Source organism: Dama dama, chromosome 16 (assembly GCF_033118175.1).
Source record: "Dama dama isolate Ldn47 chromosome 16, ASM3311817v1, whole genome shotgun sequence".
NCBI lineage: Eukaryota > Metazoa > Chordata > Mammalia > Artiodactyla > Cervidae > Dama > Dama dama.
This window is the reverse complement of record NC_083696.1, coordinates 26704101-26730502: the sequence shown is the minus strand read 5'-3', so window position 1 is coordinate 26730502 and position 26402 is coordinate 26704101. Positions and strand designations below refer to the sequence as shown.

Below are 26402 nucleotides of genomic sequence, written 5' to 3'. Positions count from 1 at the left end.
AGATATCAGGGTCTGATGTTCCAGACGTTGGAGAACCGTGAGCAGTTGTGCTGGCTTTATGAATCAGAGGCCTGCCCTGCTCTCTGTGGGGAAAGCGGGGAAGGGCTTGGGACTGGGTCAGATTTCCCTCGACCCCAGATGTCTAGTCCTTTCCTCCTGCTGGGCTGTGTGTTAGGAGCCGAGAGAGCGGCCTGGCAGAGTCCCGGCCCCAGCTCCCTGGAAGGCCACTGCCTGAGGCTGTGCCAAGTGGGCCTCTCAGCCCGTGTGTGTTTCTCCCTAGGACCGGAAGCTCACCAAACTGGAGAGGCAGCGGTTCAAGGAGGAGGCCGAGATGCTGAAGGGCCTGCAGCACCCCAACATTGTGCGCTTCTATGACTTCTGGGAGTCCAGTGCCAGGGGGAAGCGGTGCATCGTGCTGGTGACCGAGCTGATGACCTCGGGGACACTGAAGACGTGAGCATGCTACCCACCCCGCCAGTCGGGCCCTTGGGGTGGGCTTGGCCTGGGGCTCAAGAGTTGCAATGGCTGAGGCCCCGGGCCTGCGTCTGTTTGGGGTGGTCCTGGCTGGTGTGGCCAGCAGCCCTTTCTCAGAAGTGCCCCTATTTGGGGAATAAATGCACAGCCCTCAGCAACTGGGGGCCCCTTCCCCACACGAGCCGTGGGTGAGCCACACCCCCACCTGCAGGTATCTGAAGCGGTTCAAGGTGATGAAGCCCAAGGTTCTACGTAGCTGGTGCCGGCAGATCCTGAAGGGCCTGCTGTTCCTGCATACCAGGACGCCCCCCATCATCCACCGGGACCTCAAGTGTGACAACATCTTTATCACTGGGCCCACAGGGTCTGTGAAGATTGGCGACTTGGGCCTGGCCACCCTCAAGAGAGCATCCTTTGCTAAAAGTGTGATAGGTGAGCCCATCTTGTCTCTTTATGCCCCTGTGCTTCGGGGTACCTCCCCACCCCCCCGGGATCACCACCCTGCAAGTGCTGGCTCTCTGCCTGTGCCCCCAATGCTGGCTGCAACCCTGGATGCCCTGTGTGTGAGTCCCTTAGCTGTGTCCCTTGGGTGCTGAGGCTCACTGGCACCCAAGGGCCTGTGGACACTAAGGGTACTTGGGTGCGGGAGAGAGATCTGGAGGATAGAAGAATGTGGGGACTTTGTGGTCAGTGAGGCTGGAGCTGCCTTCAGTGGACTGAGGGTGGGGAGGGTGCCCCAGACCCCAAGACCCACAGATGGAATCTTTGGGGTAGTTTGGGGCATGGAGTGAGCATGAGGGGCGTGGGGGCTGAGGGATTTCATGTGCATGGCAGTTTGCTGGCTATTACTGCCTCTGCATTTCTTATCCTCCTCAGAGAAGCTCCTCTGTGGCTGTGGCTGTCGTGAAGACATGGTCTGCAGTTCATGCCAGCCCCATGTGGGGTCGGCTTTGGTCCTGCACACAGCAGGCAGTGTGTGTCCACCAGAGCTGGGGGGAGCCCTTCCTGGGTTTTGCAAAGAATGTGCTTGAAGGGGCTGTGGGGCAACCATTTGTTGGGTTCAGGGTGTCTGGAAAGTGCCAGTGAGCTGCAGGGTCAGGTGGTTTTAGGGTATGGCTCTGGAAGCTTGGATCAGGTAAGATTGGGAGAGGCTCTCCTCCATGCCATGATGTGATGGCTTCTTCCCACATAGCAAGATGAGAGGTGATTAGGGCTTGGCAAGTTCATGGTTTTGTTGTATGGTTGGAGACAGAACTTGACCTGTTTGTGGAAAATGGAAGTGCTGGGAATCTGGAAACTTCTCTGGCAGGCTAGTGGTTTGGGGATGTGACAACATCTAGGACAAGGTAGCCACCAGGTGTCCTGTCAATGTGAGGCCTCTGGCTGAATGGGGGAGCTGAGTGGTGATGCAAGGGTTGACTAAGGCCTCGGTTCCCTATCTGTGAAATGGGTGGAGCAGGTGAGGGCCTGGCTGTGGGACCCAGGGGTTTGGGGGGTACACCACCAAGCCTCTGAGCTGCCAGAGGTGTCCAGGCAGGCTTTGCAGATTTGGCCTTGGAAGTCAGGGCTTCTCTGACAGCTCTTTTTCCTCTTGGAAATGGACTTTCCAGTTGCTGAGTGATGTGGTGGGCTGAGATGAAGCCTGCATGTTTCTGGAGACACAGTGAGCCCCACACAGTGTCTGGCTCCACGGGGCTCCTTGATCACCCCATCTCTTGCTCAGCTGGAGCCCTCAAAGCTCCACGCTTTTGTAAATGGAGTCTGGTCAGCACATCTAAACAGGTGGTTTAGACAGGGCAGCGGGGCCCTGTTCCCAGCAAGGGGCCTCAGCTGAGCTGGGGTGTGTGGTCAGGTGAAGGATCCCCCAGGCCTGTGAATGAGGCTTTTCCCTCCGTGCTCTGTCCAGGGTACAGGGGGGCAGTTGATACTGTGGACCCATTCGAGGTGCAGCCGTCAGATAGGTTTTGTGCAGATAAGACGTGGTTTGAGATATCTGGCGGTGGCGGCCTCCCAGAGGCTCCCCATGACCCTTGTGGGGTTTGTCCCTGAGGGCCACTTGGATCTGATGCCATCATGGTGTGCTGTCACTGCGTTTGTGCTGGCCAGGCCCTGAGTGGGTGGAGGTGAAGTGGGCGCAGTCCTTCTTGCGGGTGTTCACAGCCGTGGAGGCTGGGACTTGGGGGATGCAGAGCTGTGGGGCTCCGGAGGTGCGCCCAGAGGTCCCCGGACACATGTGTGTTTGGGTGCTAGCACACACACATTCTTCTTAACATTTAGATGTAAACAGCTTTGTTGTAAGGAAAGAGAAAAAAGTTCGGTGTCTGTGGCCCTAGCACAGGTGCAACATTGGCATCTCCCACCATCCCACCTTGGAGCTGGGCCCCCCACACACCCACTGTCCACTCTACTCCCACAAAGTCAGGACATCTTGGGTCCTTGGGGTATTTCTTGCAAAGCAGCATTTCTGGTTCCCAAGGGTCTCAGAAGAGACTGAGCTGATTGATCAGGAGTCCTGAACAGGTAAGTTGGGTCCTCTCTGAGCTGGCTTTGCTCCCAGCTGCTTGCCAGCAGCCCTGAGGCTCCTCTGTCTTATCCTTGTAGATGGACATGGCCAAATGCCAAAATTTTCAGTATTATCGTATGGTTCAAAAACCCAAAAGGATGAAAATTGCCAGTGCAAGATCCCTTGAACTCCAGTTCTCTCTCCATTCATCATTATTTCTGATGGAATCTTCCAGAATTCTTTATGCATGTGTGTAACTCAACTCAACATAGATTCTTGTGTTTTCCATTTTTTACCCAAACTGTTAACTCTTTTTTTGTAAATATATAATACATCTTAAGTTGAAATTATGGGTAAAGGAGAAAAAATTAAAATCACCCTTAATCTACCTGCATACAAGATACCCCCAAACCTTATGCTTTTTAACACACTAGTTTGTACTGTTTTATATCTGCTTTTAAAAAAAAAACAACTGGAACGTTTGGAGAATCTTCCAAGGTCAACAAAGATGGAGAAGTTGAAATTAAAAGCAGTCTTATTGAAATTGATGGCCCTATTTCTTTGCATTCAGCTTGACAGATGCTCAGTTGGACTTTTTTTTTTTTTTTTAATAAAAAGTCTGTGATTTTTTTTTTTTTATAAAGTCTGTGATTTTTAAAGCAAATATTTGTCACAGAAAAATTAAAAACACCAGACTAAAGGAAAAAGCCATAACCCCACCTTCTAGATGAGTCATTTTGGTCTGTGCTTGTTGTTTTATATGGGATGGTCAGTATGCATATACAATCATATATTTTGCTTATTTTACTCAGCCTATGTGAGTCTATCATGTCCTTAAAAATTCAGAGTAAGCTTTGTTTTAAAATCTCTTGTGCTTAGAATGGATGGGCAGTTCTCACCATAACACATTGCTGGTACCTGCCAGATGATTGGCGCCTGCCCAGCTGTCCCCAGGCAGCCATCTTTAGTGAAGGGGATCACTGTCAGGGATGCTCTGCCTGTCTAGGGACATGGGGGCCTTTCTGGGCTTTTACAATTTATGTAGCTCTGTGGTGACCCCAAGTTTTTGTCTGCTCTGGGTTATCCGGACCTGTAGCCAGGAGGGATATGCTCAGATTTCTGCCTCCTCAAAGAGAGGCACCTCCATTATTTCTGGCGCAGACCCTGTCTCCTGGGAAGTAATGGTCTCCCAGCTCTGTGATCAGGGGATGAAGCTATAAACTGATCCACTCTAGAAGTGGGAGGGTATGACGCAGGGACAGATTTGGGGGGAACTTCCATCAGTAAAGCAGAATCCTGTTTGAATCCTGGATTCTAGAACCAATGGCGGGGAGCATGGGGGCAGGGCCCGTCCTGGCTTGTGGATGGGGGAGGAGGTGCGGGACTCTGATGAGAGGCCCAGGGGGCTCCGGGGCCCAGCAACCACTGACCCTGTGTCTTCTGCTCCTGGGTGCAGGTACCCCCGAGTTCATGGCACCAGAGATGTACGAGGAGCACTATGATGAGTCCGTGGACGTGTACGCCTTCGGGATGTGCATGTTGGAGATGGCTACCTCGGAGTACCCCTACGCGGAGTGCCAGAATGCTGCCCAGATCTACAGGAAGGTCACCTGTGTGAGTCCCCCGGCCACTGTGACGGGCTGGCTGTGTGTCCCACTTTGAGCTCTGTGTCACAGGAGCCGTGTGAGGAAGGGAAGGAAGCCATTTTACAGATGGAGAATCAGAGGACTAGTAGGGGGTCTCCTAGCTTCCTTGGCGTAGCAGCAGTTGTAACGTGGGCTGTGGGTGGGCCCTGGAGCCTTCACTGGGGCCTCAGGCAGCGCTGCGGGGCTGGAGCACCAAAGGGGCCTCTCCCGGAGGCCCAGGCCACTGGTCCATAGAGACCCTCCTCTGTGCCACCTGGAGGCTGCTGGCTTTCCTGTCTTCTGGCATATCCCTAGACTTTGATCAGATGGTTTCAGCTCTGAAAACAGCATCCCTTCCTCCCTCTGTGGCCGTCCTGCTGGGTGGGGAATGCAGCAGGAGCACCTATCCCAGGGCGGCTGGGGCTGTCTGTGCCTTTTCTGGGTCCTGGTGCCTGACTGTCCATCTGTACCTGCAGGCACCCGGCCCCGCCACCCGAGTGCTGGCTGCCTCTCCCCAATGCCAGCGCCCACCTCCCTGCAGCCTCCTCACTTCTGCAGAAGTGTGAGGCGCCACGGCTCTTGGAACCCCAGAGCACCTGCCCTTATCCCGCCCTCTACTTTGAGCCCTCCCCACAGGTCACAGCTTGTGACTGTCCTTTGAGTCTTCATTTTCAGTTATCTATCAGTCATTTTTCTCACTCTAAGCACCTCCTCTGTGCTGCTGAGGGTGCAAGGTAGAAAGAGAGAATCCTTGGTTAGTGGCACTAGTGGGTGTGGGTCAGATACCCGCAGAGGTGTGCAGCTCCCCAGAGGTGCTGACCAGAGAGGTGCCCCATCGGCCATGGGCAGTGGTCCTCCAGGGGGACAGGGAGGGGCTTAAGGGAGGTTAGGGCTTCTTTGCCAGGCCTTGGTGGAGCGCTGGGGCCCAGGGTGCAGGTAGAGCTGCTGCTGACCGTGGTCCTGGTTGCGTGTGTGGATGGGGTGGTGGTCCCTCTGATGGGCTTGGGGAGACAGGGACTGAGTCTCCTGGGCACATACTCCTTAGCCACCTGGGTTCTTTCAGCAGCACCTCTGCCCCCCATTTAGGCCCTGGGAAACAGGACACTGGTCAGGGTCCCAAGGCTCCTCCTACGTGGACCCGTGTTGGTTTGAGTAAAGCAAGGCCCTACCTACCCTGCCTCCTTGAGGAAATGTGATGAAAGGTGCCTTCCTTGATCCTTAGTGTTTCCTCTGTTTGCCCTGACACCCTCATGCTCTGGGTCCCCTGGGCCCTCCCACCACACTCACACACTGGTCCAGCCTCCAGCATCTGCTCCAGTCCTTGGAGGGTCTTGGTTCCCTTTCTTCTCAGCTGCCCCAACTCTGTGCTTCTGAGCCCAGGGATATGAACCCCTTCAAAACAACACCTTGTTCTGGCACATTCTGCCACTGCCTTCCAGAGATTTAAATGATGGTCTATGTGCACACTTACCTGTGTTTATAGCTTCTCAGACCACTGGTTCCTTCCCCTGTTAGGACTATGGCCTTTCTTTCTGGCATAATTAAATTTCTTTTTCTGTTGGCTTCAGTGGAGTAACATGGGGGTCTCATGTTCAAGGAGGACTTCTTGCCCACTTTTAAAGCCAAGGGCTATGTCTGTTACTGCACAAACTCCCCTGCATGTCAGACCCAGCATGACCGTTGGTTATGGCCAGATGTCCTAGGCAGGAGTCTGCTGGGTACTTTGGGGCCTCACGTGCACTCCCAGGGTGCACTTCTCTCCCCCATCCCTCTCTGTGGGAAAATGTATGCTTAAAAAAAAAGCCAGGACGAGACCTTTGAAGACAGTCTTTTTGAAAGAGGAGGAACATGATGGTTGAGCCCTCACTGTGTTCCAAATCTTCAAAAGCCAGGATCCCCTCCACCCAAACGCCTCCCTGGGCAGATTGCAAATAAGCCCTGCCATCCAGCCCCTGCTTCTCTTGAAATCCCATCTGCTTATGGGATCGGAATCCTGCTCCCCCCATGCCTCTGGCTGGTACCCGCTGGCTTTCTGGTCCGCTTTAGTACTCGGCCACCTCCTGCTCCTGCTGCCTGAAAGTCATCTGATCTGGCCGCTGGCTGTGGACCTTCATCGTGCAGATGCTTGCTTGCAACCCCTTCCAGCCACCAGGCCTTGGAAGTCAGCCCTGCCTGTGACCACAGTGTGGCCAGAGTCTCTGGTGGCCCTTGGCCAGCAATAGTGACCACACAGTGACTTCTGCATCCTCCGGGGAGGTATGGCAAGAAAGGCCAGCTCTTTAGGGTTCCCTGTCCAGCCTCTGAGACCCTCTGGGCTGCTGGCATGGGAGGTCCTGCCTGGCTGGTGTGTGTCCTTGGGTAGGTGTGCCTTCCCCCACCCCCACCTCCTCTGTGCAGTAAGAGTGCAAATGCTCCCTTGTGTGGAGCTGGATTAGGCAGAGCGAGCATCCTTCACGTCTGTTCTGAGTCTCCCCTGAGTCTTTCTCGTCCTCAGACCTCACTACTCCCAGTAACCCTTCAGCGGGGCCTTAGAATGAAACGATGCCCTGTCCCCCACCCCCAAACAAGCCTCTTGCACTTCCTGTTTTCTCTTCTACTGGGGTGAGTGTGAAGTGAGCAAGAAACAGACCCCAATTCGATGTCAGGTGACTCTGCTCATGTCGTCTTCAGGGCATCAAGCCAGCCAGCTTTGAGAAAGTGCATGATCCTGAAATCAAGGAGATTATTGGGGAGTGTATCTGCAAAAACAAGGAGGAAAGGTGAGTTCCCAGGCAGCGCTGGATCTGGGCTGTTGCTCTGCCTGAAATCACATCCCAAGAGAAGGCGAGGGTTGGGAGACAGGCCACTTCAGGCCACAGACGTACTGGGTCCCAACAAGCCCACTGGGCAGTTGGAGGGCAGCCCCCTGCCTGACTTCTGCTGCCTGGAACACGCTCCCTGGCTTTGGGTGCTGTCCTAGAGTCCCCATCCCCTTTACTGGCTGCTTTCTCGCCCACCCAGCCTGGAGTGTGGGGGCTACTGGGACCTCATCCTGCCCTTGTTGCTTTTTTTCTGTGTTGTCCCTGGCAAGCCTATCCATCCCCCCAGTCTGGAGGACACCCCCATGCCAGGGTTCCCGTCGAGCCTCATCCTGCCCCTCTCTCTCAACTCCAGGCTGTGTCTTTCATGCACCTGTTGTCTGACCCATTTCAAAGTCCCACATTCAAGTCAGAGCCCTCCAGATGCCCCTGAACCAGCTCTCTCCTCAGATCAAGGCCCTGCCTTCCTCAGCTGGTCAGCCAGGAAGCTGAGTGTGTGTTCTGAGCCTTCCTCTTTCCTTCCTTCTTTCCTCCCCTCTCTCTCTTTCCTCTTTCCTTCCCTCTCCCTCCTCGCTGCTCCTTCTTCCCTCTGTCTCTCCTTTCTTTCCTCCCTCCTTACTCTCTCTCTTCCCTGCTCCTTACCTTCCTTCCTTCCCTCTCGTCAACCCTACATCCCCCCTCCCTTCCTCCTTTCTCCCATCTCCCTCCCCCTGCTTTCCCTTCCCCTGCCCCCTTATCCTGCCCATTTCCCACCTTCCCCATTCCTCCATGTCTCCCCTTAATACCTCTTTCTCATGGCAACCCACTCCAGTATTCTTGCCTGGAGAATCCTGTGGACAGAGGAGCCTGGAGGGCTGCAGTCCTTAGGGTCGCACGGAGTCAGACACGACTGAAGCGACTTAGCATGCATGCATGCATTGGAGAAGGAAATGGCAACCCACTCCAATATTCTTGCCTGGAGAATCCCAGGGATGGGGGAGCCTGGTGGGCTGCCGTCTATGGGGTCACACAGTCGGACATGACTGAAGCGACTTAGCAGCAGCAGCAGCACCCCCTCATATTCCGTCTCTGCTCTTGCACAGCCAGCCCATGCCCCTTCCCCATGTTACTGCGCCCAACATTGACCACTGTCCTTTCTGTCATCTTTCATGTAGGGGCCTGTCCTGATCTCTCAGGCCTGTCCTGATCTCCTGAGTCTTCTCTTTTGCCCCCTGCACGTTATCATGTTTTGTTTCTTAAAGAGAAAATACTAAAAAACTGGGAACTATAGCTCACATCAGAAAAGTACAGAAACCACCTCCCAGATCAGGGCAGAGCCCCCAGGGGCTGTGACCTCTGCGCCCCTAGGGCCCCTGGCTTCCGGGCTTCCCCAGGGTCCCCACAGGCATTTGTCAGCCTGTGTGAGGGTTGCTCACCCTTCCCTCCCCTTTCCATGCACGGCGGCTCTCCAGGTGGCATGGTTCCACCGCCTGTGGGATGTGTTGCCCTCAGTAGAATCGGTGATGGGCCACTGGAACTCAGAGCCCATGGTGACCACAGACAGGAAGCTGGGAGGAAGCCAGGCCCTAGACAGCACCGGGACCTGTTTGTGCCAGAGATCAGAAATTAGGCAAGCATTTAGGGATGTGGATTTGGGCGGCAGAGTGGTTAGCAGGGCAACACGCCACACCACACCCCCCCCATTCCCGTCCTTGGGAGCCTCCAAAATTATCCCTGCTTCTTGGAGGTCAGGGTCCCTCGGGTGGTGAGCTGGGGAGATTGGGGCTTGCCTCGTCCAGGTCCAGTTCAGTTTTACCTGGATCCACGGTATCCTATGACAGTTGAGAGCTCCCCAGCGTCTCAGCAGGCTTTGTCTGGACAGTGTAGAGCCTGATTTAAAAATTCTTTTCTGAATTACCCAAATCTCTTAATAATGGAGATTTTTTTTTTTTATAATGAGAGAAAAAAAAAAGGTCTTGATAGTATGTCGTTAGATGTGTTCAAGTAGCAGGTTTTTCCTCTTCCCCTGAGAGTTAGGGAATGCAGATGTACTGTTTTGTGCTGTCCTCAGGGGCAGAAATGCCCAGTGAGTGGTATGGTCAGAGGACTTTCTGGGGGGGCTGCCGGGCAGGTACAGGACCCTTTCAGCTGGTATGCCCGTGCCCTGCCTGACCACTGCCTCCTTCCCAGGTATGAGATCAAGGACCTGCTCAGCCACGCCTTCTTCGCGGAGGACACAGGTGTGAGGGTGGAGCTGGCCGAGGAGGACCATGGCAGGAAGTCCACCATCGCGCTGCGGCTCTGGGTTGAGGACCCTAAGAAACTGAAGGGCAAGCCCAAGGACAACGGGGCCATAGAGTTCACCTTTGACCTGGAGAGGGAGACACCAGATGATGTGGCACAGGAAATGGTAATGTGTGCTTGTTCCTTGGCAAATCTGGGTGCGTGCCTTGCACGTGTGTGGTTTCCAAACATTAGAAGGAAGTCAGAAGAGGAGCATGGCCCCTCAGTGGGTGTGCAGTTTTGTGAACTAGGATCCCCATTTGTTGAGTGCGGCCGTGAAGGACAGCATAGGTCAGAATCACAGTGCTTCACAGTAGGACATCACCTTGGAAATGGTGCAGTGAAAGGATGTTGTGGACCAGTGCAGAGATGCCCCTGGGGACTTTAGCATATTAGGAAGAGCCCTGTTTTGACTAGATTCTTGCTCACTTTGTGCAGATGTAGGCCTTTGAGTTTTGATCTTTATTTCACTTTGTTTCTGAGGCGCATGGTGGTCTGAAGAGCCTGGTGAGAGCAGGCGTATAGAGATGCTTCATATCACAGGGGGAAAGAAGTATATGTGAGAAATAAATTAGACACTAATTTTTACTAGAAAATCTGAGCAAATGTAAAAATCTACATGCTTATTGCAGTAGAGTGAGTACTTGGCTGCACCTGTCATAACCACAGAAGTGCATGTCCTCTTTGTAAAAAAATAATGTGTCATTGAAAATAGCACATCTTTCAGAAACGCAGTAAGTCACACAAAGGTATGGCTGATGTTTTCTTTACAAGTGGATTCCCTGAACCCCAGTAGGTTTTTTTTTGAATCAATAAAATGTATTTTTAAAAATTGAAGTATAGTTGATTTACAGTGTTCAGGTGTACAACAAAGTGATTCAATTATATATGTTTATGTATTTTTATGTATATGTGTATATATATTCTTTTTTAGATTCTTTTTAATATAGGTTTTTACAACATATTGAATATACTTTTCTGTGCTATATAATAGGTACTATTTTTCACCTGTTTTGTATATAGTAGTGTGTATCTGTTAACCCCAAATTCCTAATTTAACCTTCCCCTCTGTTATCCTTTGGTGACTGTAAATTTGTTTTCTGTGTCTGTGAGTCTATTTCTGTTTTGTGAATAAGTTCATTTGTATCCTTTTTTAAGATTCCACATATTAGTGATATTATATGATGTTTATATCTGTCTTTACTTCACTTAGTATGGTAATCTCTAGGTCCATCCATGTTGCTGCAGTTGACGTTATTTCATTCTTTTTTTATGGCTGAGTAATATTCCCTGGTAGCTCAGTTGGTAAAGAATCTGCCTGTAGTGCAGGAGACCCCAGTTTGATTCCTGAGTTGGGAAGATCTGCTGGAGAAGGGATAGGCTACCCACTCCAGCATTCTTGGGCTTCCCTTGTGGCTCAGCTGGTAAAGAACCCACCTGCAATGTGGGAGACCTGGGTTTGATCCCTGGGTTGGGATGATCCACTGGAGAAGGGAAAGGCTACCCACTCCAGTATTCTGGCCTGGAGAATTCCATTGACTGTATAGTCCGTGGGGTCACAAAGAGCCGGACATGACTGAGTGGCTTTCACTTTTCCAACATTCCTTTTATTTAAGGAATGTTCCTTTATATGTGCAGTATCATGTCTTCTTTGTTCATTCATCTGTCCATGGACATTTAGGTTGCTTCCATGTCTTGGCTGTTGTAAATAGTGTGCTATGAACACTGGGGTGCATGTATTTTTTTCAAGACTGAGTGTTTGCTTTTTCCAGTTATATGCCTAGGAGTGGGATTGCTGGATCATATTGTAACTCTATTTCTTTTTTCAATTATTTTTATTAGTTGGAGGCTAATTACTTCGCAAATTGCAGTGGGTTTTGTCATACATTGACATGAATCAGCCATGGAGTTACATGTATTCCCCATCCCGATCCCCCCTCCCACCTCCCAGTAACTCTATTTCTTAAGCAACCTCCATACTGTTCTCCAAACTGGCTGCATCAATTTACATTCCCCCCAACAGTGTAGGAGGGTTCCCTTTTCTCCACATCCTTGCTGTTATTTGTAGACTTTTGAAGATGACCATTCTGACAAGTGTGAGGGGATACCTCATTGTAGTTTTGATTTGCCCTTCTTGAATAATTAGCAATGTTGAGCATCTTTTCCTGTACCTGTTGGCCATCTGTATGTCTTCTTTGGATAGGTGTCTAGTTAGGTCTTCTGCCCATTTTTTTTAATTGGGCTTCATATATATATATCAGTTCAGTTCAGTCACTCAGTCATGTCTGACTCTTTGTGACCCCATGGACTGCAGCATGCCAGGCTTCCCTGTCCATCACCAACTCTCAGAGCTTACTCAAACTCACATCCATTGGGTCAGTGATATATATATATATATATATAGAGAGAGAGAGAGAGAGAGAGGGAGAGAGAGAGAAAGCTATATGAACTGTTGCATATTTTGGAAATTAATCTGTTTTCAGTTGCATCATTTGCAAATGTTTTACTTCATTCTGTAGGTTGTTTTTTTTTTGTTTTGTTTATAGTTTCCTTTGCTGTGCAAAGACTTTTAAGCTTAGTTAGGTCCTGTTTATTTTTGCTTTTATTTTCATTACTCTAGAAGACAGATCCAAAAAAAATATTGCTGCAATTTTTGTCAAAGAGTGTTCTGCCTGTATTTTCCTCTAATTTTATATATCTAGTCTTACACTGAGGTCTTTGATCCATTTTGAGTTTATTTTTGTATGTGATGTTAGAGAATGTTCTAATTTCATTTGTTTACATGTAGCTGTCCAGTTTTCCCAGTACCACATATTGTCTTTTCTCCAGTGTATATGCCTGCCTCTTTGGGGGGTAGATTAATTGACCATAAGTGGATGGGTTTATTTGGGGGCTTTCTGTCCTATTCCATTGGTCTATATTTCTGTTTGCATGCCAGTACCATACTGTTTTGACAATCGTAGCTTTGTAGTATAGTCACAAGTCAGGGAGCATGATCCCTCTAACTCTGTTCTTCTTTCTCAAGATTATTTTGGCTATTTGGGGTCTTTTGTGGTTGCATACAAATTGTAAAATTGTTTTGTTCTAGTTCTGTTAATAAGGCCACTGGTAGTTTGGTAGGAAAGGACCCTGGTATGGCCCTGGAAGGTGGGCTACAAGGGTTGGAGGGGAGACTGCCTGCATAGGCTCTTGTGGATAGCATATCTTTGGGACCAGCCTGTGCTGACCACTGGACCATGGAACTCTGGTCAGATGAGGAAGCTGAGGCTGGCCATGCCATGTAAGGTGTGGGAGTCACAAACCAAGGGGACCTCGGGGGACAGGGCACATGTCAGGTGAGGGGTCCATGGAGCTTGGTTTAGGTGGTTGCAGTAGGTTGGTGCATGACAGGAGTGGGAGGTGCATGGCCATCCAGGACTGTGCCCTGCACTTGACAGCAGCCAGTGCCTCTGCTGGTGTGTGTGGAGGGTATGACGTCCTGCTGATGGCATGGAGCCCATGTCAGGACTCCTTCCCAGCTGCTGGTCACATTCCTGAACTTAGAAACAGACACCTCTGCTATAATTGGATTTAATAGAATTGTTTAGCTCCATGGCTTCCCAGAGTATCTTTCTATGACCTTGCATAGTGCTGTTGAATTGCTGCGTATTTGCTGAGGGTTGCATTAGGTTAATTACCAGCTTATCTATTTTAGTATAGTAGTTTGTATCTGTTAATCCCTAGACCTCATTTGTCCCTCCCCCTCCCTTTCTCCTTTAGTAACCATAGTTTGTTTTTCATGTCTGTGAATCTATTCTGTTTTATATATATCAATAGATTCATTATTTTTTAGATTCCACTTTAAAAAAGTTAAAAAAAAAAGAAAGAAAAGAATTACCAGCCCATCAGTCCTATGAATTCAGGACCTTTCTTTTTCCATACTGTGACATTGGTCCATCCATGTTTTCTGCTGAAGTTTAAAGCATAAACATAAGTAGCAATCAAGGTCGTGTGTAGGCTGGTATCCTGTGAGCTGAGATTCATGAGGGTGAGTTGCATTTGGTGAGCGTCCGGGAGGGACCATGGAGATTGGGAGTACCTGGCCTGCAGCTCTAGCTGTCCCAGTGTTAAGAGGATGGGAGGCAGGCCGAGGGCTGGGACAGCCCTGCTTGGAGATGAGGTAGGTCCCTGGGCGGCCTTGAGGGCTTGTGTCTGTCGACGTGCAGGCACCTCAGAAAGCACAGGTGATGAACAGTGTTCTCATTCCCCCGTGAACACTGCATAGCGGCGGTATGAGAATGACAAGGGGACACAGATTCACGTGGTGGCATGTCCTGGAGGCAGCTGGGACCCAGACAGCTGGAGCCATCTGTGTCTCAGATACACCAGCTACGTCCTGCAGCTCTGGCTCCATTCTTGGTGTGTTCCAGACACTCTTCAATTATAGGACGGCGGTGCCCAAACATGGTCTGGACCCCTTCCCAGGACCTGCCTACCTTCCTGAGAGGACTCATCCCTCCTATGGCTCAACATAGAGAATGCCCATGGCTCCCAGGCCCTTGGGTGCATGCCTGTGCCTACAGTGGTGGCCCTGTCTTCACCAAGTCTCTAGCACCTGCCTGGACTCATGGGCAGGAGGTCTCTCTGAGAGTTCACAGCACAGGCCTTGGGCCCAGCTCCTCCCCCTTTCCGCTCCTGTGTTTCCTTTAAAAGCACTTTTTCATGGGCACACCCCCATGCTCTATGGCATCCGTGTAGAGGGCGGCACATCATTGTGTTCAGTTAAGGAATAATAAAAACCAGCACATACCCAGCACTCTGTTAAGAATCAGAATGAGCCCAGAGCCCCGGGTACCTGTGATGATCTGAAAGTGGCCGCATTTGCACAGTGGGGGCTTCCTCCTGTGTGAATGCTCCGTTTGTTACTTGTTGGTACTCCTGTCTCCTGGCTGGGCCTTGTAGGCCAGTGCTGGTGCTGTAGCCCTTGGTGAGGGTCTAACTCCCCTCCCTTCCCTTTCCCTCCCCTCCCTTCCCCACACATCTGTAATCACCAGACCCAAAACTGGGGTCTGAGGCTCTCCTTCCTGGGGTCCTGATGGTAGCTGCCTAAGCCTCTCCTGGGCTGTCCCTGGAGACAGCCTGAGTTGGGGAGAATTCCAGAAACCCCAGCCTCCTGGCAGCTCTGCTGGGTGGTCACTTGCTGATAGCTTTAACCCAACACAGTTTTAGGACCTGGTCCCCATTCTGGGCTGCCCTGTTGTTAATGCCTGAGATTAGCGAGCTTTAAGTTTTTGAAGATGATGAGGCTGCTTTCCTGAGGCTGCTGGGGGTGGGAGGAGGCCGATGGGATAGCTTTCTCTTCTCCCTCTATCATCTCTTCTCCCTCTATCATCTTCCAGCAGGCCCTGTGGGGAGCAGGGGAGGCGGGGGGCGCTGGGGGTGAGTAGAGGATGCTGTGAGGTGGCCCAGGTAGATGTGGATCAGAACAAAGATGCCCCCATGGCCGAGAGAAGGGTAAGTTCTTTAGGGACCTGGGCTGGCTTTGATCTGGAAGTGACCCCTTGTGTAGACCCCCCCAAGGGTGGGAGGGGAGGCGGCTTGGAGCCTAGCCCAGGATTCTTGTGTCAGTGATACCAGCCCTTCTACCTTCACAGCTTCCAGCTAACAGGATGCCCCAGTGTGGCCAAATTCTCTCCTGATTGGGAAAAAATAGAAGGAACACTTCGGAGAGGATCACTAGGTGGTGACTGTGAAAATGGAGATGTAAGGAAAAATGGGTCATGGGCAGAAAATAGAAATGGCAGGCAGGCGCGTCTGTGGGATGCCTTCTTCTCAGCGGCCTCTGGTCAGGTTGGCCACGTGGGTAGCACTGAGGGTGGGCGCTGAACCTGCTCGGCCTCTTCAGTGAGTCCCGGCCGTGGGCACAGCCCTGGTTGCACCTCCGCCTCCTGGGCTGAGCCTGGTGGGAGCCTCAGGGTGGACATCCGCAGGGTTCATTCTGTCTGGTGGAGTTGTCTTCTGACAGGAGTCTTTTGAAGTGATCACAAACTTAGAGGAAAGTTGCAAATGCAGGATAGGTCTGTTCAAGATGACTGTGGACCCTGAATATATGCATGTCTGTTTCCCACAGATGGGGCCTTGCCTCACAGCTGCCTCAGTGTCAGAATCCCGAGAGCAGCCCTGCCCCGCCACGGGGCTGGAGCTGTCCAGTGATGCCTTCATGGCAAGAGTGGCTTCATGGGAGAAGGTGATCCACAGGAGGGAAAGAAAGAAAGGGAGAAACAGAGAGACAGGCTGAGAGATGGAGAGGCAGAGGCAGAGAGGGCTGAGAGGCAGAGGGACAAACCGCATGTGCGTGGCAGTCCTCTGTGTAACCTCCTATCAGCAGCAAACCAAGCATTTCTGCCTCCACAGACCAGTTCTGCTTCTCCTGTGTGCGTTTGTGGACGTGTCCTTCAAACCATCATGGTATCACTTTATTTTCGTGCTCGGAATGCCCCAGATTCAGCCAGTGGGAGGCCTTGGATGCTGGCTTCCGTGTTGTCCTGCTGTCTGTCATCTTCCCAGCATGTCCTCGATTTCAGGCACAGTGAGATGTCCAACTCCCCCCGCCCTCCCCCTGAAAGCCTGGACCTGCCGTCTCACGGGGAGTCCCTGCACCGTCACGGCAGCCGGGCTCCCGTTGTTGGCTGTCATGGCCCCAGGCCCACTCCGTGGGTGGTTCAGAAGCACGCGCTACACCGTGTATTATGGATGCTCAGATCTGGTGTATTTATGTCTGTGGTACTTTGAAAACTGTGAGTTCACACCATTCCCATCCAGCCCCACAAGGTTTGTTCTTTTGTTTTCTCTCTTTTCACGTGGGGAATCCCACAGTGATGATGAGGAGCCTGGCTTCTGCTGTCGTGTGGTTTTGCCACAGGTATTCTCAGAGAGCACCATGATGTTTCCTAGAGATTGTTGACTCCTTTACAGATGCTCTCAAATGCTCTGTTGGGTGAATTGGGTTCAGAGTTTTGCTCGGCATGGGTACCCACCTTCCTGGTCTCTTGTTACTAAATGTACCTCTTTTCTCCCAGCCTCTGTGGTTTCTCAGAGAATGCCCAGGACGACACTGAGGACAACGTTGGCTGAAGCTCCTTGTACTTGTCCCTAAGCACACAGATGCAGCCAGGACCTCCTTCCTGCCCTTGGCCAGCCTGAGGGAGGGGCTCCGGGAAAGCCCTGGGGCCCAGCCAGTGGGAGTCTGCCCCAGAGTGTGTTCTGGCCCTGCCAGAGGCAGATTGGGATCGCCCTTCCCCTCCCACACCTGGCCTATGATTACAAGCATCTGCTCTATTGCCACAGACCCAGGAGCTGGATTATTGTAGGTTTAGATGGTCAGTCTCCCCGTGGATCTACAGTCAGTGGTGGGAGGATGTTTACTTCCGGGATGATGAGAGTGTCCATGACAGGGATGAGCTTGGTAATCTTGGTTATGGGGGTGCAGGACCCTAGGAGGGGACTTGGGGCAGAGACTCCTCAGGCAGGAGGTGGCAGTGCAGGTGTCAGGGTCCCCTGGAAGTGGGGATGTGCAGCTGGAGCTGATCCCAGTGATGACATGGCGATTTCCTTTGCAGATTGAGTCAGGATTTTTCCATGAGAGTGACGTGAAGATTGTGGCCAAGTCCATCCGTGACCGTGTGGCATTGATCCAGTGGCGGCGAAAGAGGATCTGGCCAGCGCTGCAGCCCCAGGAGCAGCGGGAGCTCGGCAGCCCTGACAAGGCCAGGGGCCCACCCACGCCCCTGCAGGTCCAGGTGACCTACCACTCGCAGGCCGGGCTGCCAGAGTCTGAGGAGCCCGAGGCCGACCAGCACCTCCTCACCCCCGCGCTGCCGGCCAGCGCCACCTCCCTGGCCTGTGAGTGCTGCCTCTCCAGGCGCCCCCCGCCTCCCCCTGCACCGCCCCTCCCTCTCACCCACCCGTGGGTATGAATGATTGGTGTGGGCATGCATTTCTTCAGGGAGGGATTCCCCTGGGAGGCATTCCCATGTGGCAGAGAAATCTGTGACCAGAGGCTCCCTGAAGTCTGGCCTCCCAGGGCAGACTCAGAACTGAGCCAGCGGGGCTGGAGCTGACTCAGTTCAGCTACTTATCCCCTCCGGAGGCTCTCAGCCCAGCCTCACAGGCCACCTGAGGGGCTATCCCTCTGCCCTGGATTCCCTGACCGGTGGAGGCATGTGAGCCGCACGCTGTGGTTCTGAGGCTGCCAGTGGCTGCAGCCTCCAGTCTTGCTGTGGTCTTGGTTGTGAGTTTTACTGCTTGGATTATCCATCCCCAAGGTTACCTCCCTTCTGGTACTGTACTTGTGACGTTTAGTATGTTTCCCTGGGAATGCTACCGATGGATTGGTGAGAATTACTTTGTACCTGACTTCATCTCAGACCACTGGAAGGGAGAATCCAGTGTCTTCTTGAAGTCTGAGTAGAAATTCTGCCTTTACCCTCAGTATCTTAAAAATTCAGCTGTGAGCCACGGATGGAGGATGTAGCCTTTTCTGTCTGTTCTGTGAATAAGCGTGGAGAGTTGAGCTGCCTGCCCAGGCCACGATTTTAGGTGTTTTTGTGTGGAAAGACCAAAATAGTCTGTTTATTTAATAGTTACATCCTTTCTTTATCAGTAGAATAGCTAAACGTTCTTCAAAGTAGGCTGTTTAAATTCAAACCAGCAGCTGGCCATCACTTTAAGACAAGTTGCCAACTGTTTACTTTTCTCCTACCTGCTCAAGTTTGCTTTGGAGAATAGAATCATTACATCATTACTACACTTTCTGATAAACCAAAAAAATTGATTCACGAGTATAAACTTTTGGTAGGAAAAAGCTTTCCACACCTGGCATACCACTACACACTTTGAGAACATAATTTTTGGTTGAGCAATTTTTAGGACAGGAACTAAGAAATCTCCTTTTGTTGAACTTTGCAGAGATGCAGTCTGGGACCTAGAATAGGCTTTGCTGTGGTAAGACATCGTGATACAGGCTTGACCTGCTGCATAGACATGAGTCGACAGATGAGTTTAGAGTGGACTGTGTCTGCACACGGATCCGCTTCCTGACTGACTGTGTGAGGAGTGTGCTTCATGTCACAGCCATAGTTCTCAAAAACATTTTTACCCATTTATTGTATTGGGTTGGCCTCAAGGTTTGCTTGGGTTTTTCCAGGACATCGTACAGAAAAGCCCAAACGAAGTTTATGGCCAACCCAATAATTTCTTTAAAGTAGATAATATAGTCACATTGTATAAAATTCAGAAACTCCAAGAGGATATACAGCAAAAGCCAGTTAATTTTCTTCCCTGGAGGTCACTGATGTTAAACGTCTTTTAACTTTCACTTCCAGAGATTACAGCTTCCAGACATCATCTGGACACATGTACATGTACACACAGGCACCGTGTCTCCCTGTGAGCCACAGTCCAGTGTCCTGCACATGCTCTTCTGCACCTTGCTGTGGGTCAGAGCAGAAAGCCTGTGCTCAGCCATCCCTCTGGCCACAGTGCCTGTAGCCGGCTGGACCACGCTGGCTTCATAAAGATAAACTAGTGGGGACAGCAAGCAGCACACATGTCAGTGTAGAGGACCTGGTCTTAGGTGACAAGATGGGCACATGGACTTTCATATATTAGCAGGCGCAGCGAGTCTCAGATAACTTCCCGCTATACGTTCTGTAAGCTACCCACCATAGTCCCGATCAAGCTCGAGCCAGCATCAGTGACCGTGAGAACACAAGTTTTCAATAGCTTAAAAATTATTTTTTAAGTAATTTTTATTATACAAATAAACACATTCACTTAAAAATGTAAAATGTCACTTATATGGTTAAAATCACTCTACTTGGAACTGGTCTCGCTCTCCCTCATGCACTTAACTCCGTCTCTATCTTTCCTGAGCCCACACTCTCCATTTCTCATGTGCACATACATGGTCTGTTTCTGTCTGTCTCTCTCTCTCTCTCTAAGTAACAATGACAACTAGCCACCTCATCAGAAATCAGAGCCACTTGTTTAACTGGTTTTTCACAATCAAACCTCACCATTCATAAGTCTTCCTGGGTCAAACTAAGTTCTACTCAGCTCTTGGGAAAAATTATTTTATTGCAAAGCCAACAAGAGTCCTCTTGTCGTTTATTTGTTTAAAGTGAAAACTGAAAGTTTAAATCCACACTGAAAGGTGTCCTGTAGAACTAGCTTGGTGTTCATGGATGGCGAATCCTAATGTTTAGGTAGCTTTTGGAATCTGGAGGCAGTAAGACAAAAACACCACTTCAAACAGGTTTTTGCTCTTTGTTCTTGCCTGGCACGACCATACAGGTGCCCGGTCCTCCCAGGTGTGTCTTGGTGAGACCAGCCGGTGGGCCATGGCGGTCCTGTCTGTGCCACCTTGTACAGGCAGCTCCTTCCATCTAGGCTGGGTTTGACAGGCCAGTCTAGGCTTACCTTGGGTGAAGCTGGTCTCTTGGGAGGTTGTCTTGAGGCTGCAGAGCCTTTGGGTCCTCCTCTGATAGCCTCCCTGTGGGGCAGAGGCCTTGTCAGTCCCATTTTGAAGCCACTTTAGACCCGAGCCTGTGAAGTGAGGGATTAGATTTGGACCTAAGTCTTCCTAATTCAGGCTCTTTGCTGTGGTGAATGGAGGTGGTCAGGGCGCTTTCCCACTATAAAACATAGCTGGTAATTATGTCCTCCACATGACTGCAGCTTTTCCTAACTTGGACGTTCAATCTTCTACCCTTGAAGAGCTGAAAGTGCCCACTTTCAGGGCCAGGGCAGGTGCCAGGTGAGGTCCCCATCTGTAAGCTGGTGGAGGCGGCCATCCTGCCTACAGAGGATGGTGTGAGTTGCCCACCTGGGATCCATGATAGTCCATGGTGATCACCAACAGGTGTCAGGCAGTATGGGGTATGGGCTCCCAGGGCCGTTTCCGGGTGGTGCAGTTATAGCCTCTGTATAGGTGATTGTTTGAAATGATGCACATTTATTATGTTTGTGATCTGGAAATGCAATCAAGTCTTGTTTTACAGAAGAAAATACATGGACAAGCTGTCCCACGTTTGCATTCCCTGGGACTTGTGTGACGTGCTGTGGGGGTGATGTTTGGAGGTGCCTGCTTTGAGCCGTGCTTTTTTCCTCCCTCCCCAGCGGACAGCACGTTCGACAGTGGCCAGGGCTCCACGGTGTATTCAGACTCGCAGAGTAGCCAGCAGAGTGTTGTGCTGGGGTCGCTGGCAGATGGAGCGCCACCCCCTTCCCAGTGTGTGTGCAGCCCCCCTGTGAGCGTGAGTGATGGGCCCGTCCTGCCACATAGCCTGCCCTCCCTGGGGGCCTACCAGCAGCCTGCCACGGTGAGTCAGCCCGCCCTTCCTGGTCAATGTTCCTGTCCACAGGGCCGAGAGTCTGTGGTGGTCCATTCAGTTTGTGCTGGCCTGTTGTCAGTTCGGAACCATGCAAAAGTGGGCCTGCAGGAGGTCCATCCTTGCTGGTAACAGCAGGGCTGTAGGCTGGAGCAGCCTGTGATGTACCCTGAAAGACCTGCTAGATGAGAAAATCCTGAAAGCAGAGCCCAGTGACACCCGTACGTACAAAGCTGTGATAAAGCTGCGATAAAGCTGGTGAGGTCCTGCCCTATGTGCTGGGCCTGAAAAGTAACTTCTGACTGTTGCAAAGGCGATGGAAAAGCATCATTTGTAGCCCTGAAATCTTTGATTTTGTCTCAGTGTCCAGCTTCACTGAGGGAGTGTTACGTATCTCCCGGTATTTCTCCTCTGCTTAATATAGCCCTTATAAGTTAGAGGTATGGAAACAACCAAATCATAGGAAATGTTTTCAGTGATGTTTCAGAAGTGGGATTGAAAGGGCCTCATGCTTCTGCCTGTGGAAAAATCTGTAAGATATGGAAAGCTTAAGGCTGTTAGATGAGATGGAAATTGCTAGATGAGGGAGTCACATTTCATTTATTGTTTTATTTTGATTTTTTTTCTAATGCCAAAGAAAGCAGAACAATTGCTTGTCTCCCAGTCCCCAGTCAGTCCCAGAGAAGTTGCCCTTGAGCCGGGCTGCGGAGAGGGGTCCAGAGGGAGATTTAGATGCTCCTCAGGCCCAGAAGTGGTCAAGGCTGTGCCTCTGCCCGAGGAGCCTCTCCTGCCTGGTCCTTGGTTACCGCGGCGCCCAGACGTGCTCTTGCTTCCTCCCTTTCGCGTGTCCTTTCGATCATGTGCTCTCACACTGTGGCCGCCTTTTGGGACTCCCTGAGTGCCAGGTGCCAGCCTTTCCAGCCACCTCTGTCTCTCTTCCCTCCCCTCCTGTCTGCTCAGGCTCAGAAAAGTCCCCTTGGAAAGACAGCTGAAGCGTTTGGCTCTGCTCACTGGAGCCCAAGATTCATTTGCAATTCGCATTTTGCAATTTGACTCGTTTCACACAATTAAGTGAAATACGATTTTACAGCAGGAATAGTTCCCTGCTCAGAGCAGCGGTTCTTGGCTTTAGGTTGCCCATGCCGGGGCTGAGCCAGACCCGTCCACAGGCCCTCATCCCCTCTAGGGTAGGTCACACAGTGTGGTCTCTACCCAGGCCACTGCAGTGCTGCGCGTGTCCTAGGTTTGGCTCATAGGCCAGGATGCCCGAGCATAGGGAAGTCGGGGGCCAGGCCGGGAAGCACCTGACATTGGCTGGGGTGCTCTCTCCCATCTCTAGCCGATTTATGCAGAAACACCTTGGACAGAAGGGGTCCCCAGGGTGCACCGAGGGTTCCTGGGGAGTGTTGCCATGGTATTGTGCCCCTAGGACCCAGGGAAGGAAGGGCACAGCCGGTGGAGTCAGGAATACAAGCTGCTCCTCCTCTGAGGCTTCCGGGCTGCCTGAGCGCCTGACTCCCACTGGGCCAGGGACTGCGGCTCCAGGAACATGTGTGCGCGTGACTCATTCTGCCCTGTGGCTTCAAGTAAATGCAAAGGAGAGATTCCATCCTACCCCACGCTGCTATTCATACAGCATTTACTGTGAAAGATGAAGTGAGTGATAATGGTTTTGGAAATGATGGTCACCTGTGTCATCTAGAAAACCTCAAGTGAGAGAAGCTTCTGATGTCAGTGTGTTCTCAGCTTCAGAAGTCATCTCTGTGTTTTTTTCCATGGCTCTCACCTGCTCGCACCCCTAGTATTTTGAAGTAAATCCTAGACAGAAAGATGTTTTGCCCCCAAGATATTTCTGTCTATATCTCTGCAGGATCAAGACTCTGAAAACAAAACCCAGTACCATTATTGTGCCTAAAAGGGAACAAGTTAGCAGCATCAAGCATCCAGTGCTCATATTTCTGACTCTTTCCCATTCTGTGCCTATGCTTTGCCTAGTGTTGAAGGCTTACATCTGTGGCCTCGTTTCTCTCCTGATGGCGAGTCATGGGAGACTTGCAGCTCTGCAGAGCACCCTTCTCTCGGGCTGTGTCCTGCTTTTTTATCCCCATGTTTCCCTATTCTGTTTGTGAATATATCTGCATGTACACCTTTTATTCAGCTCTATAAATGAGAGATGTGTGCATTTTAATCTTTCCCTCAATTAATGCCATCACAAGCATTTTCCAAGGTTCCACAAATCTCTTGGTTGCATGATACTCTGTGGAACTGAAGTTCTAGCACATTCCCTGGTTGGGAGGTGTCGAGGCCATCACACCTTGCTTCTGCTGGATCCTGTTCCTAGGAAAGTGCCCCTGGCAGGATGGCAGACGTAGGGAATGAGAGGTGGGTCCCTGAAGATGGTGAGTTGTGCCTGATGGCGGTCCTTACGGCAGCTGCTGAGTGTGGCTGTGTGCTCTTTGCAGCCTGGCCTGTCGGTGGGCTCTGTCCCACCCCCCACCCGCCCTCCGCTCCCACAGCAGCCTTTCCCGGAGCCGGCCATGAGCTTCACCCCTGTACTGCCGCCGCCCAGTACCCCTGTGCCGACTGGCCCAGGCCAGCCAACAGTGCCCGCCCACCAGGTGAGTGCTGGCTGCCCTCCTTATGGGTGCCATGGGTGTCTGGGTCTCCCCTGGCCCTGCCCGTCCATCTCGGCTGGCCTGAGCCCAGGGCCTGTGAACCTCCTGGCAGGTCCAGGCCCGCTGTGCTCCTTCTCTGCAGTTCCCCAGGGCCTGGGGTGTAGACAGAAGTGGGGATGGGGCTCTTGTGTCTGTGGAGTTCAGGGTTACACGGCATTTGGAAGGCCCCCATTGCACAGAACGGTCCTCTCAGATCTGTGTGTCCGAATGTGTGTCACTGTGGGTATGTGTGCGCGTGTGTTGTGTCTAAGTATATATTTCAGGAGGACACTGGTCTAAGAGAAGCCCCTCTCTCTCTTTCCAGCCTCCTCTCCTGGCCCAGCCGGTACCCTTGCCGCAGGTCCTGGCCCCACAACCTGTGGGCCCTCTGCAGCCAGCGCCCTCCCACCTGCCTCCGTACCTGGCTCCAACCTCCCAGGTGGTGGCCCCTGCTCAGCTGAAGCCTCTCCAGATGCCTCCGGCGCCCCTGCAGCCACTTGCTCAGATCCCCCCACAGGTACCTCTCTGTCCCCTGCCCTCCAGCCTGGCCTGCTCCCTCAGCCTGACTGGCCAGTCCTTGTCCTCCGGGCACGTGGGTGCCTCAAGAGAGAAACACTCCCTGGTGACAGGATGGCTGGGCTGGCGTGTTCTGCCTTTGACTTCTGCCCCAGATGCCTCCAAGATTGGGAAAGGTTTAGTCCAGCGTTAGGCCAGCAGAGCCAGGATGGAGCTGTGAGCACAAAGCTTTGGTCACTGTTCTCCATGGAGCTACCCGAGACTGTGCGGACCATGGATTCTTGGGGGTCCAGTAGACAGCTGAGCAGCTTGCCCACTGGAGAGATTGGGCGTCTTTGGGAGAGCATCATGTGACCAGTATCATGTGATAGCATGTGGTTGATACTTGGGTGCTCTTGCTCAGGCTAACATTTTTGGTGGTCATGCATGTTTCTAGTGAATCTTGACCACAGGACGGCTTTCATTTCATGGGTCCCATTGTTGTGTGTTGGCAGGGCTAGGATGGGAAGCGCTTCTTTGTAGGGAGGATATGAGTATTCCTATGGTTTATAGGCACCCCCCAGAAGGTTCTTTCACTATTGCCTGTCACCTGCCTTGTCCTCATCACGCCTACATTGGAGTCACTTTTAACATCTACTTAATCCAATACCTTGCTCCCAGTGGTCGTGGCATTTAGTAGCTTTTCAAATACACAGAGGTTAATTTGCATATTTTCTATCTTATAATTGCACAAAAGTACATGTTGTGTGATGCTCATGTGTCTATAACCAGAAAGGCTTTATTTTAGAGCTGTCAGAGAATCTGCTGAAATGTTTCAAGTGCTAAATCCACGAGGTGTCTCCAGGATAAGAGACCAGACACGGAAGGTTCTGGAGCTCTGCTGTTGCGACATGCCGCTCTCTCCCAGGCTGCATGGCACAGGGGCATTCAGCCAGCAAGGAGAGGCTGGAAGATTTGCTTTTTTTTTGAGATAACTTGTCAAAGAATTTGGTCTCATTGTGAATTTACACAGATTGGAGGGACTCAGCCAAAGTAATTTCAGATATTTGGAGCCAGTCTGGTAGCTCAGACAGTCCTGGTACTTCTGAATGAGAACATGCCAAAGTTGGGTATCTGATGGTCACTATTATGACCCCCAATATCCTTGCAGTAACCAAGGAGAGTGGTCCAGCCTGAGACTTTCTGAGGTGGTGCTAACTGGGGGCTATCTTGAAGGTTGTGTCTATATCCCACACTCTTCTAAGGCCTCCTACCTTTCCTTCTGTTTGAGTGTCGTATATACTTAGTCTCGTTTAAATTGGGTTTATGCTTTGGTTCCCTTCCACAGCAGCTACATGAAAAGTGCCTTGGGGGCAGAAGCCGGGGGTGATGGGGACCCTCTCACCCATTGCAGTGTGCTGCCGGCAGGGCCCAGTCCTAATGTGCTTGTTCTCTTGCAGATGCCTCCACTTCCTGTTGTCCCCCCCATCGCTCCACTGGCCACAGTCGACAGCCTCCCCACAGCCCTTCCTGACCTGCCAGCCACCAGCGGGCCCACCGTGCCTCCCCCCTCTCAGTATTTCTCTCCAGCTGTCATCTTGCCAAGCCTCCCACTCAATGCCACCACCGCTCCCCTGCCTGCGTCGCCAGCTCTGCCCCTGCAGACAGTCAAGCTGCCCCACCCCGCTGGGGCACCGCTGGCCGTGCCGTGCCGGACCATCGTGCCAAACGTGGCGGCCACTGCCACCGCCATCCCTCTGCTGGCTGTGGCCCCGCAGGGCGTGGCCGCCCTGTCCATTCACCCCACTGTGGCCCAACTCCCGGCGCAGCCCGTGTACCCGGCGGCCTTTCCACAGATGGTGCCCAGCGACGTCCCGCCTTCTCCCCTCCACGCAGCGCAGACTGTGCGGGCTGCCGCTCCCCAGCCGGCACCCCCCGTGCTGCCACAGCCCCACCAGCCAAGTGTTGCCCGCCTTCCGGAGCAGGTTGCTCCGGCTGCCAGTGCTGGGAGCCAGGTAACCCACCTGCTGGCCAGGGCCCACCCTTCTGGCGCTGGGAGACCCCTTAGCACATAAGAGGCTCACAGATCTCTGCTCCTTCTCAGGACCTTCACCCGGGTGGCATAGTGGGAATGGTCAAGCAGGCAGCGCTGTCTCATGACTGCAGCATCTCATCCAGTGTGGGGAATGTCTAATGCTTCCTCTCACTTCCCAGCATGTGTT

At 51.9% G+C, this 26402-nt stretch overlaps 1 protein-coding gene across 6 annotated transcripts in view; it reads left to right on the top strand.

Annotated features, from left to right (window-relative positions):
* The window catches only part of WNK2 (WNK lysine deficient protein kinase 2), a 149596-nt gene that overhangs the window by 42856 nt on the left and 80338 nt on the right, over positions 1-26402 (top strand). For all 6 annotated transcript variants that reach the window (XR_009696371.1, XM_061163609.1, XM_061163608.1 and 3 more), the window contains exons 3-12: positions 281-453; positions 686-906; positions 4434-4591; positions 7273-7361; positions 9570-9789; positions 17261-17543; positions 20820-21022; positions 23494-23649; positions 24011-24202; positions 25641-26195. Coding sequence is in view for 5 of the 6 variants with exons in the window: in XM_061163609.1 (XP_061019592.1) it covers positions 281-453; positions 686-906; positions 4434-4591; positions 7273-7361; positions 9570-9789; positions 17261-17543; positions 20820-21022; positions 23494-23649; positions 24011-24202; positions 25641-26195 (2250 nt within the window). In the remaining variant the exon portion in view is untranslated. The remainder of the gene's footprint in view (positions 1-280; positions 454-685; positions 907-4433; positions 4592-7272; positions 7362-9569; positions 9790-17260; positions 17544-20819; positions 21023-23493; positions 23650-24010; positions 24203-25640; positions 26196-26402) is intronic.